This window comes from Passer montanus, unplaced genomic scaffold, assembly GCF_014805655.1.
Source record: "Passer montanus isolate IOZ18808 unplaced genomic scaffold, ASM1480565v1 scaffold8, whole genome shotgun sequence".
Classification (NCBI taxonomy): Eukaryota; Metazoa; Chordata; class Aves; order Passeriformes; family Passeridae; genus Passer; species Passer montanus.
Window position 1 is genome coordinate 14,245,596 of NW_024373256.1, and position 16,164 is coordinate 14,261,759.

Genomic DNA, 16,164 nt, shown 5'->3' on the forward strand with positions numbered 1-16,164 from the left:
CTGCCCCAAGCAGAACTGGTGATCTGGTGACCCCGAGACCATGCACCCCGTGCCCTCGCCGCGGCTCCACGGCTCCGGAGTGTCGCGGCCGTGCTCGGCATGGCTCTGCCGGAGGGGGAACACGGCCCCCGCTCGGCACCTCCGCCGGGAGCCAGCCCAAATCCCCCTCCGCCATTTGTCATCTCCGCCACATTTACAGGCGGGAGCGCTTGGGGCTGGAAGCGCGGTGACCCCGGCGCGGCTGCCTAAAACCAGCACCTCCCCAGCACGAGGGGGGTCTCCGCTCGCCCCCGCCGCCCCCAGCCCCTCTCGGCTGGCCCCGGCGTGACGCGCAGGCAGCGCCCGCCAGCCGCATTCCTGAGCCGATAAACCCGGCAGCCAAAATAACTGCAGCCTGTGCTGAGGGGCCGAGCACAGCAGCGCTTGCATCGCATTTACCCGGCTGGCTCGGCCCGGCCCAGCGAGGATTCGGGGTGATTCCCACTGGGTTCTCTGCCAAGAGCAATAATGGACCCCAGGGTGTCCCCTCGCAGCAGCCCAGCCTCCCCTGAGAGCGTTCACTGGACACTGATGACGGCTCTTGCTCACTGAACCGGCACAGCTGGTGAGCAGGAGAGCTGGGAGCTGCTCCCCTGGCAGCTGGCAGGAGGGTGAGGGATGCTCAGGCAGCTTCTCCACACCAACCTCACCCCACCATGCCCACAACAGGTCCTCTCCTCTCCCCTCCTGTCTGTCTGGGTCACCCCCAGCACTGGCCCGGAGCTGACACCGCTGTGGGGATGCTGGCAGGGCAGCCAAGGGGCTGTCACAGCACACTCAGCCCCTCACCAGAGGCCCTGTACTGGCTGCCAACCACGCAGCCTGCCCATCACGGAGCCAGCTCGGCACACAGTGAGGGTCCCTGCAAGCCAGTGCTTTGCCAGCAGCCCTGGGAACAGCTGGTGGCCTCCAGTGCATCCCAACAAGTACTGTGCCCCCAACCCCCATCACCCTGGTGGGATGAAGGCACAGCCTCCTCCTCCTCCCATTTTCTTGCCCACATGGTGACGCCAGGCCAGCTCACTGGCGGCGTGGGAGAGGCCAGGCCAGCTCTAACTGGAGGGTTCCCAGCCTTGGCAGCGCCACGCAGAGGGACACGGCTCCATGGTGCCGTGACAGGGGCGCTGACCCCTTACACAGCCAAGGCTCCTTTTCCACTTCCCTGGCGCTGCCCAGGGAGCGCGGGCCCGGCCATGGCTGGGCAGCCACAAAGCACAGCAGGGGTGGGAGGCCAGGGCTGAGCTGCTCCAGCAGCACCAAAGGGATCACTCGCCTGCAGCATCTTGTGGTGCTGCCCCGGTGCACAAGCCCACCCGGCCAGCAGCCACCTCAGACACTGTCCCCAGCAGTGCCACCACCCCCCATGGCACTACAGAACACCTCTGTGCCCTCGCCAGCCCTGCCTCTGCCTCTCATCTCCCCGAAATGGTGATGGGGACGCAGCTGCATGGTCCCTGGCTTGTGGCCGAGTGCTGCTGGTTGCAAGAGCTCTCTGCCAGCTCCTCCTTCACCACCACACTCCTGATGGGTCCCTGACCACGACGTTTCCACTGCTCACCCTCCCACCTGTGCTGAGTCCCCATCCCTACCCAGGTGAGGTGTCCAGTGCCATGGTGAGCGTCGCCCCGCTGAGCCTCCGCGTGTCCCACAGCTTCACCTCCCGCTCCCGCATCTGCAGGGACACAGACACGGCGTCAGTGGGCACTGGGGCTGCCTGGATGGCCCCACGGTGCCACCACCCTCCCCAGCCACCTTCCACCATCCCAGCAAGGGCCAGGGCATTTGGTGAGAGGACCTCCTGCTCTCATGGGGGACAGGCCACCCCAAAAGTACTTGGGGTGCTTTGGCACAGCAGCCACAGGGAGTAGGGCTGGAACATGCCAGAGGTGCCAGGGCCACCTTCCTGGCAGGGACTGTACCTGGCTGAACCCCACGGAGATGAGGAAATCGCTGGAGCCCATCCAGAGCAGCCGGGAGTCCTTGTTGTTGTCGTGTCCCGGGACACTCTGCAAGGCACAGGAGACAGGGCTGTCAGTATTGCTGCCAGCCATGCTGGACACGCTGAGGGGACGTGTGCTTCACCAGCCGTGGTTGTGAACTGCCCCAGGGCTGAGCACGCGGAGCTGAGAGCTGGCTCTGCTGAGAGCTGCCCTGGGGACAGTGCAGTGGGGACAGCCCGCAAGCAGTGACAGCCCTGACTCCTTCCCATGCCAGCGTGGTTGCCTTGTGGAGCAGCTGGCCCAGCTCCCAGCAAGGAGGGGAGGGTGGGGGCAGGTAACGTGAGTGTGAAGATGGCTCCCGTGTCCCCAGGGCTCTCCCCACACCAGGTCACCCGGGTGAGTGGGACAGAGTGCTGTGAGGAAGCTGCTCAGTGCCACAGATGCAAGAGGAGGCTCTGCCATGGTGATGATGACAGAGGGACTTACTTCCCTGGCTGCATCCCTGGGCTCTTTATCCATGCTGAATCCTGGCTCCCGGAGCTGGGTGCCCCGTGTGTGCCCAGACACTACTGAAACACGGCAAACTGAGCCTGGCCAAGTTCACCAGACTGCTCTAATCCCTTGCACCCTGCTTCACCTCTCCCCTGGCTCCCTGTGCGGGTGGGACCCCCAGCCCACATCCTGTCCCCATCCTGGTCCTGCTGAGGATGGGAGGGAAGAGCTTCCAGGGGGCTGTCAGCGGGTGTTTCCCAGCTCCCATGTGGTGCCCAGATGGGCCCTGCAGTTCCCGGAGCCCCAGTGGGAGCCGCAGGCAGCCCTGGCCTGCAGCACCAGCAGCGCTCGCAGCCCCTGGCTCTCATTGAGGAGTGCCAAGAACTGGCTGCTAACGAGTTCAGAGCTGGCAGGGAAAGCAGAGGGCTCTGCCAGAGCCAAAAGTGGCACGGCGCTTCCGGGACCTCCGCGCAGGGCAAGGGCACCAGGCGTGGGGGGGGCACGGATGGTGCCCACGGAGGAGCCATGAGCTGTGTCCCCCTTGGTGCGAGCACCGTGACCGCCAGCGAGGCTCTGCCACCACGGCAGCCAGAGAGGGGCCACGGAGGGGTCGCAGCTCACTGGAGAAGCTCTGCTGGAGCAGCCTCCAGCCCCAGAGAGATGCTGCTCTCCGGAGAGAGCCAGGGTGGGAGCAGGCGCGCGGTGCCAAGCCTGTCGTGCCCTGGCTCCGTCACGCCAGCGGCCTTGCCAGCACAAACACGGCTCACTTGGAAGAGGCAGCGCTGGCCGAGCCGAGCCCGGAGCTCCCAGCCGCAGGGCCAGGATGTGGGGCAGGAGGGGCCCAGCCCCCACCGCCAGCACGCTGGCAGTGGACCCAGCAGGGAAACGACCTGGGGAAGGGAACGTGTCCCAGGATCGGTGCCAAGAGGGATGGAAACTCCAGGAGCTGGGGCCAGCCCGCGCGTCAGCCTGGAGAGCACTTCTGCACCTGAGCCGTGTGGCTGCGGCAGCCACAGCTCCACATCTGCAGATCCCATAACCCCAGCCCCGGGTCCCGCGGGTGCCCCGGAGCCCCTGGCGGTGGTGGCAGCCCCGGGGCGGTGGCAGGGCTGGCGGAGGGCAGCCAGGAGGGCTGTGCTCCCAGCCCCCGGCGTGCCGGCTGCGGCGCAGGGCCATGTTTTCTGCATTAGTTCCATCCCGGCTGAGCTGTACGTATGGCAGCAAGTATGCGGGAGGCTGGGCCGCTCCGTGCTCAGCTGTGCAGATGTTGCCAGAGGTGAGCGTGCGGACAGCAGCTCCCCTGGTGCAGAGGGTCTTGGCAGGGACGCGCCGGTGTGGCCTGGCACTGAGGGTGGACACTGGTGTGGTTCAGCCCCGGGACACCCGTGGGGCTGCTGTGGACCCCTGGGGCTGGCAGAGCTGGGCAGAGACCCTGGCACCCTTCCCGGAGTGATGCTGGAACCCCTGGAGCAGGGAACCAGCCACAGCCTAAGGGACGGGCGTCCCTCCTGAGCCTCTTGTCCCCCCGGCAGGCTGCAAGGAGCCCGCCAGCTCTGGGCCAGCACGCGGGGATCCAAGGAAGCCTCCCAGCTCCCTGCCAGTGCCCAGGCAGCCCAGACTCCTCCTGCTCATTGAACAGATCCAGCCCTGCCGGTTTTGGGCAGCCCAGGCTGGGGGGAGCCTGTGCCCCCTCCTCGGAACCAGATCGGCTCCATGGGGAGAGTTTCCAGCACCGTCCCTCTCCGAGGCTCAACCAATCCCTCCCAGGCAGGCTGGGGTGAGGTGCTGGTTCCCAGGGGGTCTCCAGCCCTTCTCCCGGGGCAGCCCCGGGGCTGCGGGGGGCCCAGGGCTGGCGTGTCGGCCGCAGCTGTTGGCAGCGATGCGGCGGGGTCGGGAGCTGGGAACAGCTGCCCGCAGGGAGCGGCCGCTACGGCTCCGCGGCTGCCTGGGAGAGCCCCACACAAAGCCAAGGCTGCTCCGGCTCCCAGGCGATCCCTGTCTCCCCGGGAGCCGTCACCCTGAGCCGGATGCAGGGCAGGGAGAGCCGGAGGTTGGAGCGCAGGGCAGAGCCCTGGGGCTGGCAGGGCGGGAGGTGGCCGGGGAGGGTCAAACACTGCTCTTGGCAGAGCCCCCGTGGCTGGCAGAGCCCTGCCTGTGGCTAACAGCCCATGAGCATGGCTAACAGCCCACGGACATCTGATCCCCGTGGGAAGCAACCCCAGCGGCGGGATCTGCGTGGGCACAGGAGGCACCAGTGCCAGGCTGAGCTACCCCTTTGCCGGGGGGTGCCAGGGCAGGAGGGGTCTCCCCTGGCCAGGCCACTGTGGGGGACTCTGGGGACAGACACCCACCCCGGGTCCGTGCACACGGGGAAGCTGTTGCTCCTTGCACACCCCACGAGGCTGTGGGCAGCAGGAGGAACGGCTTCCCGGGAGCTGAGAGGGTTAACCACGCACTGAATCCTCCTCTCCGAACAAGAATGCGAGTGATCTCCTTCCCTTGCCAAATCCCAGTTACTGCAGAGGTAACCAGGAGAACAGAGCAGCCTCTCCCAGGCCAGCCCCACTCCTGGTCTCTGCCTGGAGCTCAAGGAGACCTGGAGCTGTCACCTGCCCCAGGGGAGTGCAGGGGTCACACAGAGCTGTGGGGTTGCTCCAGCAGCCATCACACTGCCAGCACTGGCCCTGCTCTGTGCCAGGTGTGTGGTATGTGTGTGTCACACTGGGCAGGGACCAGGACAAGTCCCCTGCTGCCCACACCACCTCCCCAGTCCCACTGGCCAGGGCAGCATTGCTGTGAGGCTCCTGTGCCCTGGGGAACTGGGCACCACCAGGCTCTGCCTCTCCCCCTTACCTCCAGCATGGCGTCCTTGCTCCATCCAACCCTCCTGCCCTTGGTGAGGCCAAGGCCATGTCCCAGAGGATGCTGTGGGCCCAGCAAGGGCAGGAAGGCGGGTGGGCTCCCAGTGGGCACAGACACTATAAGGCTGCGATGGGGCAGGAGAGGGAGGTGGGCAGGCTGCAGCCACCCCTCCTCTGCTGCCTCTCCCCTCTTCCTGCAGCCACCAGCCCCACAAGCTCTGCTATGATGCCATCAAATCCCAAAACACCTCTGCCCTCTGGAGAGGAGCCTGCCAGGAGTCCCAGGTCAGGCACAAGCTGAGGCTCCTGAAATACCATGAGGAGCCCCAGTAATGGAGATGCCAACCTGTGTGGGCCTCAGCTGGTGAGGCCATTCCCAGTGGGAGGGACGGGCACCCAGGCGAGGGCGAGCCAGTGCCACCACACACCCACACCCCCTGAGATGCCTCTGGCTCATTCCAGATCCTCCTCGACTTCCCCATGTCTGCCATACCAAGCGGCATTCCTGGGAAGGACGGCCGAGGGGGAAGCGGAGCAGAGGAAATATAAACAGTCCCGTGCAGCTACGCTGGGGAACAGAAGCATGAGAGCGCCGAGCGTGCGCTGCTATAAATAGGCTGCCCAGAGTCAGGCCAACTTTTTCATAGCTTCCCACGGTCTCCTTGGGAATGTGGGATGCTGTGGACCTTCCCCCAGCCCGGAGGAAGCTGCTGCCGAGGCTGGGAGTCAGGTACCCCCGGGGTGACCCCAGCGTGGGATACCGTGATGATGGGGCAGTGGGAGGAAGGCTGAAGTCTCTCTACGTCCTGATGCACCTCCCCGATGATGACAAGCGGTCCCCAGCCAGCCCTGGGCTGACAGCTGGATCCTGGTCAGCAGAGGTGACATGTCAGGGTCCTTAGAGTTCTGGTTGTGGGCCAGATCACCCCAAACCTGGATCTCCACCCCGCCACAGCATCACCCTGCCACCACGGCCACGCTGCCCCCAGGGACCCTCTCCATGGTGCATCTCCCACTGTGGCACAGCTGATGTGGTCTGTGGGATGGTGGCCGTGGTCTGGGACAGGGGCTGGAGTCCCTCTTCCCCCGGAACCTTGAGCAGGGCTGGGACAGCCCCGGCTGTGCTTGGGCTGTGAGCCCCGGCCGCTGCTCATCGCTGAACTCTGCCCCCGGCACAGCCTGCGAGCCGGGGGGACAAACCCCCGGCGGGGACAATCCCCCAGGGACAGTCCCAGCTGTCCCCGGGCGCCCTGAGCCCCGGCCCCGCTCATTAGCTCAGCTCATTAGGACGTGAGCGGGGCGTGCGCTGGCCCGGTGCGCGGGGCCGTTCCCTCGCCCCCGGCCCTGCCCAAACGCCGGCGGAGGAAGTTTCTCGTGAGAACGGAGCCGGCTCCTCTCCATCCCACACTGGCCGCGCTCAGCGGCTCCCCGCAGCTCCACACGGACGCCGCCTGTCCCAGGCCCGTCCCGGGAGCCAGGTGCTGGCCAGATGCACACGCAGCCCCACAGCCTGTGGGGAGCAGGATGTGACCCATGGGCTCTGTACCCAGGGGAAGGTGGCCACAGCAGTGGGCAAGCAGAGATGTCACCTCAGTAGCCCAGGGCATATCCGAATGATCGCCTTACACTGCAGGTGACCCACTGAGGTATGAGAGGGTATGGTATGGGTATGGAGCTTCCTGGTGCTCAAGCTCCCTGCTCAGCCTTGTGTCCCCTGTCCCACAAAGGACAGGACCCGGGAGGACACAGGAGGGACCTTTGGTGGGGTTTGCACGGGGATTGCAGGAGGGTGAGGGCAGGACCAGCGACACTGAGCCTCGGCAGGGCCACAGCCACAAGGGAGAGGAGGTGACTTGCTTCCAGGGGGAAGGTCAGGTGAGGAGAGCGACCACCACCCTGCGGGACGGAGGACAGACAGACAGTGCGGCCTCGGGAGGGGATAAGGAAGAGCACAGAACTCACAGAACTCTTTGGAAGGACAGCGGTGCTTGGACCTGGACCCAGCCAGCAGCAGGAGCGCGGCCCCATGGGGTGGCAAGGCAGGACCAAGGGCAGCCCTGGTGTCTCCACTGCCAGTTTAGGGCACAGAGAGCAGCAATAGGGTGTGAGCATAGCCCTGACGCTCACAAAGGGGCTGCAACAAAGGGATGGGGATCCAGCAGGATGAGGCCACTGCTCTCCCAAGGGAAATCATGGCCCCGGGTACATACCAGGCACCCCACGGGGTCAGCCAGACCCCGGCCATGCTGCGTCACACACGTCTGCCCGCTGCTGGGATATGCTCAAAATAGCTGCCACGGGCGTAGCTGGGAATGGAGGGTCAGGACCTGGCTAGGATACGGCCACAGGGTGTGGGCAGCCTGCCAGTCACCCTCCTTGTCACCCACCCTCAGTCCCCAACCCCATGTGTGCCACGTCCAAGGTACCCCAGAGAGCACCAGGTATGAGGAGGAGCAACCCCTCCTCCCTGAACTTCTTATTTTAGTTCCTTCTCATTCTTTTCCCTGCTCTAAACAAAGGAATGTTTAATGAGGCAGGCTTGGCAATTAAGAAACCCAGCCGGAGGAGCAGCCTGGGGCCGGCTCTCAGCTCCACAGAGGGCCCAGGGTGAGCCGGCAGCGGGACCCTGTGCCGGCTGTGAGGAAACCCAGCCCACGGTGCTGCAGGGGCCAGCACAGCTGGGAAACCCATCCTGCAGCTCACCTCTGCAAAAAACCAGGCAAGTTCAAAGCCAGGAGCCTGCGAGGTGCTGGCACCGCACGGCGGCCCCGGCATCACCCGGCTCGGTAACCGCGCTGGCCCGGGGGGAGAAGGAGACCTTCCAACCAACCCAGCCCTCCAGCAACAGGGAAAAAAGAAAAGAACAAAGCCCAGGAGCGTTATTCTTCTTGGCTAAGCAAGCCCTGCGCAAACTTCCAGAGGATTTATGGCATTTTAAAGTTTTCCCCTTCAGCAGAGCACTTCTCCAAGACTAAACATCTCCATCCACTGCGAGCCGGCCGGGCAGGGCCGCGGCAGTGAAGGTGCATATTTCTCTTGGCAAGCACAGAGTGCCGGCCCCGGGCTGGATCAGACAGCAGCGGAGGGAAGTGAACTGCCTGCTTTGAACAGCCACCATCATTCACACGTTATTTTTAATAGCTCAGCGAGACAGAGTCCACCCTCCCCAGGAGACTTGGCTCGAGCCCATCGCACTCACAGCTCCGCCATCAGACAAGCCGACAGGTCTGGCAGGGGGAGAAGGGGGGCCAGGAGGGGAGGGGAGCACTGAGGCCAGCTCTGGATAAATTTTGGAGTAGAGAATGGGATCTCCCAGCCATGCTGAGGCAACTGGAGCGGGACAGGATTGTGGCAGCTGCTGGAGTGCTGGGAGCACTTTGCCCCGGCTCGTCCGCACGTGTCACCGCTGGCTGTGTGTTTATTTTTTGTGGTGGGGTGTTTATAAGGTTGCCTGAAGGGTCAGGGCATCATTTGTAAGGCAGGAAGCACCCAGGGGCCTTTGGGGAGCTCAGCACCTGGGTTGTGTGCAGGAGCAGGTGGAAAGTCCTGGAGCAGCATTGGAGCTCTGGCTCCATCACTGTGCCTGAGCACTGTCACCAGAGGCCATTGGCTCCCCGAGCCCACAGGCAGCAGGAGATGACAGAGCCCACTGCAGCCCTCTCACCCTGCTCTCCACTGCATCCCTCCCTTCCCAAAGGCTTCCAGCCCCTTCTGCAGCCAGAGCCCCCAAGCCACAGGAAACCTCTAATAAGAGGCTGTTTGAACTTGACGTCAAGGCTTAAATTTCTCCTTATTTCCTAATCACTGTTATTTGCTGAGCTGTGCAGATCCAGCTGCCCAGCCCTTGCCCTTGGTGGGTCCTCGTCCCCAAGAGCCTTTGGTCCAGCTCCCACGGGCGGGGCAGAGCCCAGGAGCCTGCAGAGCCCAGAGCCCTCACACAGGCCTCGTTTGGCACGTGCCACTGCCCTGGGGGTGCTCCCTGGCCTGGTGGGAGGGCAGGGCCCCCTGCTGAACCCCACCAGGGCTAGGAGAACAGCCCTATTCCCCCTGCCCTCAGCTCCTTGCCTCTCCCAAGCCCAGCCAGGGCTGGGATGGTTTGGGGGACCAAAGCTCACCCCCCTGCAGGGAACAGGTTGGGCAGGGCTGCCTGCAGCACATCCAGAGGGGACATACCTGGGAGGCAGCTGGGCCTGCTCGGGGGTCAAAGATCCGCAGTTTCTTGTCCTGGTGAGATAAAAGAAAACAGAGGAGGGTTAAGGACCTTGGGGCCAGTGGGATGTCAGGATGCAAAAGGCAGAAGGCTGGAGTGAGCAGCCCTCCCCTTCCTGCCCATCACTCTCCTGCCTGCAGTGCCTATCCCTATGATGGCTTGCACTGTGTCCTTCCACATTGTGGGCAGGGGGGCACCCCCAGCACCCCACCAGGACCCTTCTCCTGCCTGCAGTGCCTATCCCTATGGATGGCTTGCACTCTGTCCTCCCACATTGTGGGCAGGGGGGCACCCCCAGCACCCCACCAGGACCCTGACACACTCAAAACTGCTCCCAGAAAAGAAGGGAGCCTCCCAAGTAGGGCCAGGGCTGGAGCCTGACTCTCAGATGCCATCCTGACAGTGCTGCAGGAGAACGAGCCCCTTCCTGCCTGGCATCCCTCTGCCAAACGCGGCATGGCTGGCAGGGCACAGAGGCAGCAAGGGGGTGCCCGGGTGCCAGCCCTGCTGCCAGAGTGCTGTTTGGGGAGCACGCATTGTGCCAGCAGAGCCACAGTGCAGGGGGGCTGATCCACACCCCAGCCAGCACGGCTGGGGCTTGTACCCCCTGAGCCCAGCCTGCACTCGGGGCAGGGGCTCCATCCATCCATGCGCTGGGACTCCGCCCCATCCCGCAGCCCGGCTCTGCACGCTGGGCCGGGCCCGGGGCTCCTTCGGGGCTCCCCTCGCAAACCCTTCGCTCTCCCTCGGCACGGCTGGGGGCTGGGGCTGTGTGCTCAGAGCTGCCTGCCGAGCCTCCGGCACGGCCTGGGGGCTCGTGGCTTGCTCGCTCCTTCGCACGCTCGCCCCGCCGGGCGCGGCCCCCGCGCTCCCGGCGCGTCCCGCAGCGAGCGGCCGGCGCCATCTAGTGCTGCTCCCTGCCCGCCTCCCCGCGGGCTCGCTGACCCCGCTCCTGCCCCTTTCTACCCCAAAACTCCCCGTCCCTCCACGCTCCCCATGCCTGCAAGGGTTCCAGGCCAGCCTGGATGGAGCTCTGAGCACCCCGGGCTGAGGTGAGGTGTCCCTGCCCATGGCAGGGGGTGGAACGAGACGAGCTTTAAGGTGCCTTCCAGCCCAAACCATTCTGGGATTCTGTGAAATGGGTGCCCCCCGGGATCAGGGTGCATCCAGCAGCTGGCAGACAGCCCATCCTGCCGTGCCACAGCGAGGTCCCCCTGGGCACTGCTCACCTTGCAGGAGGTGCCGAGCAGGCGCCCGTCTCGCTTCCAGGTCAGGCTCTGCAGCTGGTCCCCGTGGGAATCCAGGACTGTGGGGATAAAGCAGGGTCAGGGCCAGGATCAAGCAGGGTGCCTCCTGCAGACGGGGCAGGAGGCATCACTCTCCCACCCAGAATATTTCCCAGGAGAAATGATCTGGCCTTTCCAAAGGGCTGGTGGCAGCCAGGACGCAGTGGGACACTGCTGTGTCTGTGCAGGGAGTGTTCCTGTGCTGCTGGCAGCTGGATACAAAGAGCAGGAGTCCTGGGAAAGCCACAGGCCTATGCTGCCACCCAGGATGGCTGAGGTCTGGGCAAGGCTGGTCAGCAAGTACCCACATCTACCCATGCCCTGGGACATGCAGAGAGAGGGACCTGTCTCCCAGGGGATCCCCAGCAGAGCTCCTGCAGACACCTTGGGCATTACCAGAGTGTTTCACACCACTGCATCAGAGCGCAGGGCAGCACAGGCACAAGGGGCTGTGGTGCCCTGCCCAAAAAGCCACCCGAGCTGCCTTTTTGGTGACACTGAGGTCAGGCCTCGAGCCCAGGCACTGGCACGGTGAGGACACGTGGAGCAGACACATGGGTAGGACACACGGGGAGGACACATGGAGAGACACACAGGGAGGACACGTGTCATGGGCAGTCACAGCCCTGCCTACCTGTCAGGGGCTGCTGCTGGCCCAGGTCCCACACAGTGACTCTCTTCCCCGCACCGCTGGCCAGGACAGCGTCTGCCGTGGGGTGGAACTGCAGCACATCCAGCGGGGCCCCCCCGGGCCCCAGGGTCAGCCCCGAGCCACCAGGAATGTCCTGGCCACCCTCGGGCAGGCGCCACACCTTCACCTGCAGCCCCAGGAGAGGAGGGGGTCAGTCCCAGGGCAGGTGAGCAGGACCCTGCTGGGTGCTGGCAGTGCCCCACCGGGGCTCGCTGCTGTCCCAGGCTTTGGTCCCTGAGGTCCCTGAGCATCCCCAGGTGATCTCTCATTGCAGCTCTGGGGGATCAGGTCCCAGATGGGAGGGGGCTGATCCTTGACCATGTGCTCTGTCCCCCTGGGGATGTTCCACTCCACTCTCCCAAAGCTGGCACCCTCCACCCCATGCTCCTCTTACTCCCACCACTCCAGCTCTGCTGTGACACCCTGGGGGTCACGAGGTGTCCCCTTGGGACCCCTGTCACTGAGCACTCACCGTCTCATCTGCAGAGCCTGTGGCCAGCAAGAGCTGATCGAAGGGTGAGAAGTCAAAGTCTGTGACCACATCTGGAAGCAGAAGGGCAGAAGTTTGTCCCCACCTTCCCCTGCAGACAGTGTGTCTGGCTCTCTGCTCTTCCCAGCCTGATTTCTTCCCTACACACTCAGCAGTGGGGGCAGTTTCAGCTCCACCAAGGTGTTTTGGAGCAGCTCAGCTTTGCTGTGAGTACCTGAGCCCCTCTACCCTGTCCCTCAGGGACTTGCACCCCTTTGGCAGGGTTAGGAACCCTGGAGGGGGCATCCCCCTGTCTGACCCATGCACCAACACCCCCACAGGGCACAGGGAACAGCATGGCCAGCACCAGGGTGTCGGTGCCATGTGCTGCTGGAGCCACCCTGGTGACAAGGCTCCCTTTGTAACACCCCGGGCTGGCATGCCACCAGCAGGGATGCTCCCAGCGGCAGGGCCCGGCGGGAGGAAGGCTGGCACCAGCAGCAGCAGCCCCTCGGATGCATTTGGCATGCTCAGAAAAGTAGGTCACTGTGTACTTTTCTGCTTCCAGGAGACAGGCCCCGGAGGCATGAAGAGCAGGCAGCTCGCTCGGCTGCATCCACCCGGGAGGAGAGAAAATCCATTCCCTGCCACGGAGGCGTTGCTCTGGCACAGCCAGCTTCAAAGGACTCCTGCTGATCCCATTAGGAAGCCGTGGGATGGCGCTGGCTCCTGTGCACCTCTCTGGCGCTCCCCAGGGAGCAGAAGAACTCACTGCCTGCTTTTCCAACCCGACGAAGCTCCTGGTGCCAGGGGCTGAGGTGGCACAGGCTGGGCAGCCTGCACAGCCCTGCAGCCATGCCAGGGCACACAGGCAGGGAGGCGGTGCTGGAACCAGCTCCCATCTTGCTGCTCTGGTGTCATTTTGGGGAAATGGGTGGTCAGTGCCCCTCAGGCTGCCACTGCTGCTCCAGCACGGGGAGAGGGGCACCCTGAGGTGGGCACCACCCCTCCCTGTGCCTGGGCAGGGCAGAGCCCTGCTTCTCTGCCACAGCGATACTGCCACTGCCTCTTCCCTGCCACACTCACTCTGCCCACATCAGAGCTGCTGGTCCAGCCTGTTCCTCCTGCCACTGGAGGCAGTGATGCCTCAGTGATGCCAACTCCAACCTGGCACTGGGTGTACTGGGAATTTCAGGGCGTGCTATGAGTAATGTGGGAAGGCTGTGCTAGAAGGGTGAGAGGAAGAGCTGCATGTTCAGGCCTCACTGCAGCCTGAGATGAAGGAACACGGATTGATTCCAGCCTGGCAGAGCCCCTCCTGCTGTCACCCTGCCCTCAGGTGATGGTCCCTGGCAGTCCCTATGTCCCTTGCCTGGCAGACAGCCCACCACAGCCTGCCAGGCTTGAACTCAGCACCTGAGCCCCCTCCACAGCCCACGTGGGGTCAAACACGTCCTGTGGGCGTGGGAGATGGCACCTGGCACCCACCTGAGTGGCAGCAGAGCTGAGATATGGTCCTCTTGCCCCCATCCTCGCACTCCAGGGGCACAATGCCCAGCACACCTGCAGGAGAGGGCACAGGAACAGATCAGGAAACCCCCAGCCTGGGACACACGAGGGGCACCCAGCTTTGCGATGCAAGCCAAGAGGTGTGGGACTGTCAGCACCTTGGGGGATCTCAGAGAAAGCCTCCTCCACTCACCCTGGTGCCCTCTGGACACTGACCCACCACCCAGCCCCACAGGGACCCCGGGACAAACCCACCCCACTCCCCAGGCAGTGCTGGGACCCTCGTGCCTCACCGGCGGCCTCGGTGTTGAAGGCGATCCAGCGGCAGCTGGCCTTCACCTGGCTCCCACAGGAGGGGACAGAGCCTGCTCGGATCCCGCTGATCCAGGCCTGGCATGCACAGGAAAAACCATATCAGGGGCTGCCTTGTTATGGCAGGGCCTGGGGCACGGCTGCAGGACCACTGGCACAGCATGGCAGAGGCCCTCAGCCCCAGAGGAGCTGCCATGGTGATGGAGAGCTGGAGAATGGCGATGCCAATGGGATTATCCTGTCCTCTGGGGTGTCCTGGGGCAATGTGGCTGCTCCCGCTCCTGTCACAAGCACAGCCCCTCACTAGGGATGAAGGCTGGGACACAGGAGCATCCCAGCTCCCATGTCTGGGCTGTCCCACTCTGGGAAGTGCCCAGAGGTCTTTGCAATAAACTGGTGCCAGAGAATCTGGATGGGACAAAAGCTCTTGGGCTGTGAAGCACCACAGGGTCAAGTTGTGGCTGACCAAGGCCAAAAAACACCTCCAGCAGCACACTTCCCACATGGACACACAGCCAAGGAGCTGCCTTACAGCTCCAAAACCAAACTCCCACTCTGCAGTGTTTCCCAGGGCTGAGCACTGCACTCGTGGGACCCTGGACATCCTCCATCAGCCAGACCCACTCCAAGCAACACAGGCACCCCACCTCAAGTGGCACTCCCAGGGCCAAGTCCAACCCTTGTCAGTGGCAATGGCAGGTGTTTTATGGCTGGCACCAGGCCTGTGTGCCCACAGCAGCCCCCGGAGCTGCAGCAGGTGTCAGGAGCAGTGGATACCCCACAAACTGGGTAGGGAAGGGAAACCCCAAGCCCCAGGTTTCCTCTCCTTGCACAACTTCCGTTTGAGGCCTGACAGGGAGCACTGGTTCCTGCAGCACTTCCTCCCCTCACAGCTCAGTGCAGACCTGTTAACCCATCTCTTGCCAAAGGCAGGTTTCTGTCCCCACACCCAGCATGTGGGCAGGGGGCTGCATTGGGGATGGGGAACAGGCTGGGAGCATGAGCAGGACCCTGGAATAAGGGCCCCACTATCTGCATCCCACCACGCTGCGCTGGGCCCTCAGAGAGGGAGACACCAGCCACATCTGCCCCCAGCAGCCAGGGGTGCCAGCAGGACCCCTGCAGTGAGGTTTCACAGAGCTGCTCCATCCTGACCCCACAGCTTCCCCACAGACAGGCAGCAGCCCTCAAGGCAGTGATCCTTCCTGCGGCGTGGCAGCACGGCCAGGAAAGCACATGAATGCATGCTGGCTACATCCCTAGAACAAACTGTGAGCTCTCAAGGGCCATCTGCCAGCAGAGCCCTGCAGATGCTGCCTGAAGAGAAGACAGCTGTGATCCCTGGTGTTTACACTGCGCTTCCTGATCCAGCCAGGTCGGGTGTCTGCTCGTGCTCCATAAACAGGTGCTCGGCTGGGAACACAACAAAGCTTCCCGCTGTGACACCTGAGATGGGCTTGGTGACAAGGCTTCCTTCTCCACCTGCTGCCCTACGGGGAGTGCGTGGCCTCACTTCCAAGGATACGTTTCATGCCTGAATGGGAAAAGCTTTTTGGAAAGGCCTCGCACAGCAGATCCTGCACACAGGGAGAGCACGCTGCCCCTCGGAGCTCCCCCATGGAACCAACACCAGGACAGCAAAGATGGGATGCCATGTCCTGAACAGCCAGGTGTCCCAGCACCCACACCCCACAGGCACACACACTCCCTCCCTGCCTGCAGGATGCCATGTCTGAACAGCCAGGTGTCCCAGCACCCACACCCCACAGGCACACACACTCCCCGCTGCCAGTGACTCATCTGAACCCTGGTGTTCACAGCCAAACATTCATCCAACTGAGATTTCAGTGACCTGAGACACCGAGGCTGGCACGCCATGGGCACGGGGGCACCATGTCCCCTCCCACAGCTGAAGCTCAGAGGATGTTTTGGGTGCTTGCTGGATTTGCAGAGGCTTGTAAGTGCAGGCCACAGGTGGGTGCAAGGACAGCTTGGCTGGAAGTTGCAGAGAAGGAGTGTGTGCCCAGCCAAGGGCTGGGAGCAGCAGCAGCCTCACTCATGGCCACGGTGCTGAGGAGGTGCTAGGTGAAGGGTACCCAGCTCAGGGAACCCCCAAAAGGGCTGTGTGTCCTGGTAACATCCCCCGATGTGACTCACCCCTGTCCTGCCCCTGCATCTCCGCCCCTGCCCTGCCCAGTCTGTAGGGACAGGGACCTGGGAGACTGCCCTGGCCCAGCTAGCCCTGCCCCTGCATCTCTGCCCCTGCCCAGTCTGTAGGGACAGGGACCTGGGAGACTGCCCTGGCCCAGCTCTGAGGTTTGGGGGACAGCAGGGCAGGGCTACCCACTGCCAGCA

At 63.9% G+C, this 16,164-nt stretch overlaps 1 protein-coding gene across 2 annotated transcripts in view; it reads right to left on the bottom strand.

Moving 5' to 3' along the window:
• Positions 1–16,164, bottom strand: part of LOC120512933 (mitochondrial import inner membrane translocase subunit TIM16-like) — a 37,855-nt gene that overhangs the window by 20,801 nt on the left and 890 nt on the right. For both annotated transcript variants that reach the window (XM_039731785.1, XM_039731783.1), the window contains exons 2-9: positions 13,791–13,887; positions 13,477–13,551; positions 11,992–12,062; positions 11,463–11,646; positions 10,772–10,848; positions 9,506–9,556; positions 1,959–2,045; positions 1,629–1,711 (exon numbers count right to left, since the gene is read on the bottom strand). In XM_039731785.1, coding sequence (XP_039587719.1) covers positions 1,629–1,711; positions 1,959–2,045; positions 9,506–9,556; positions 10,772–10,848; positions 11,463–11,646; positions 11,992–12,062; positions 13,477–13,551; positions 13,791–13,887 — 725 coding nt within the window. The remainder of the gene's footprint in view (positions 1–1,628; positions 1,712–1,958; positions 2,046–9,505; positions 9,557–10,771; positions 10,849–11,462; positions 11,647–11,991; positions 12,063–13,476; positions 13,552–13,790; positions 13,888–16,164) is intronic.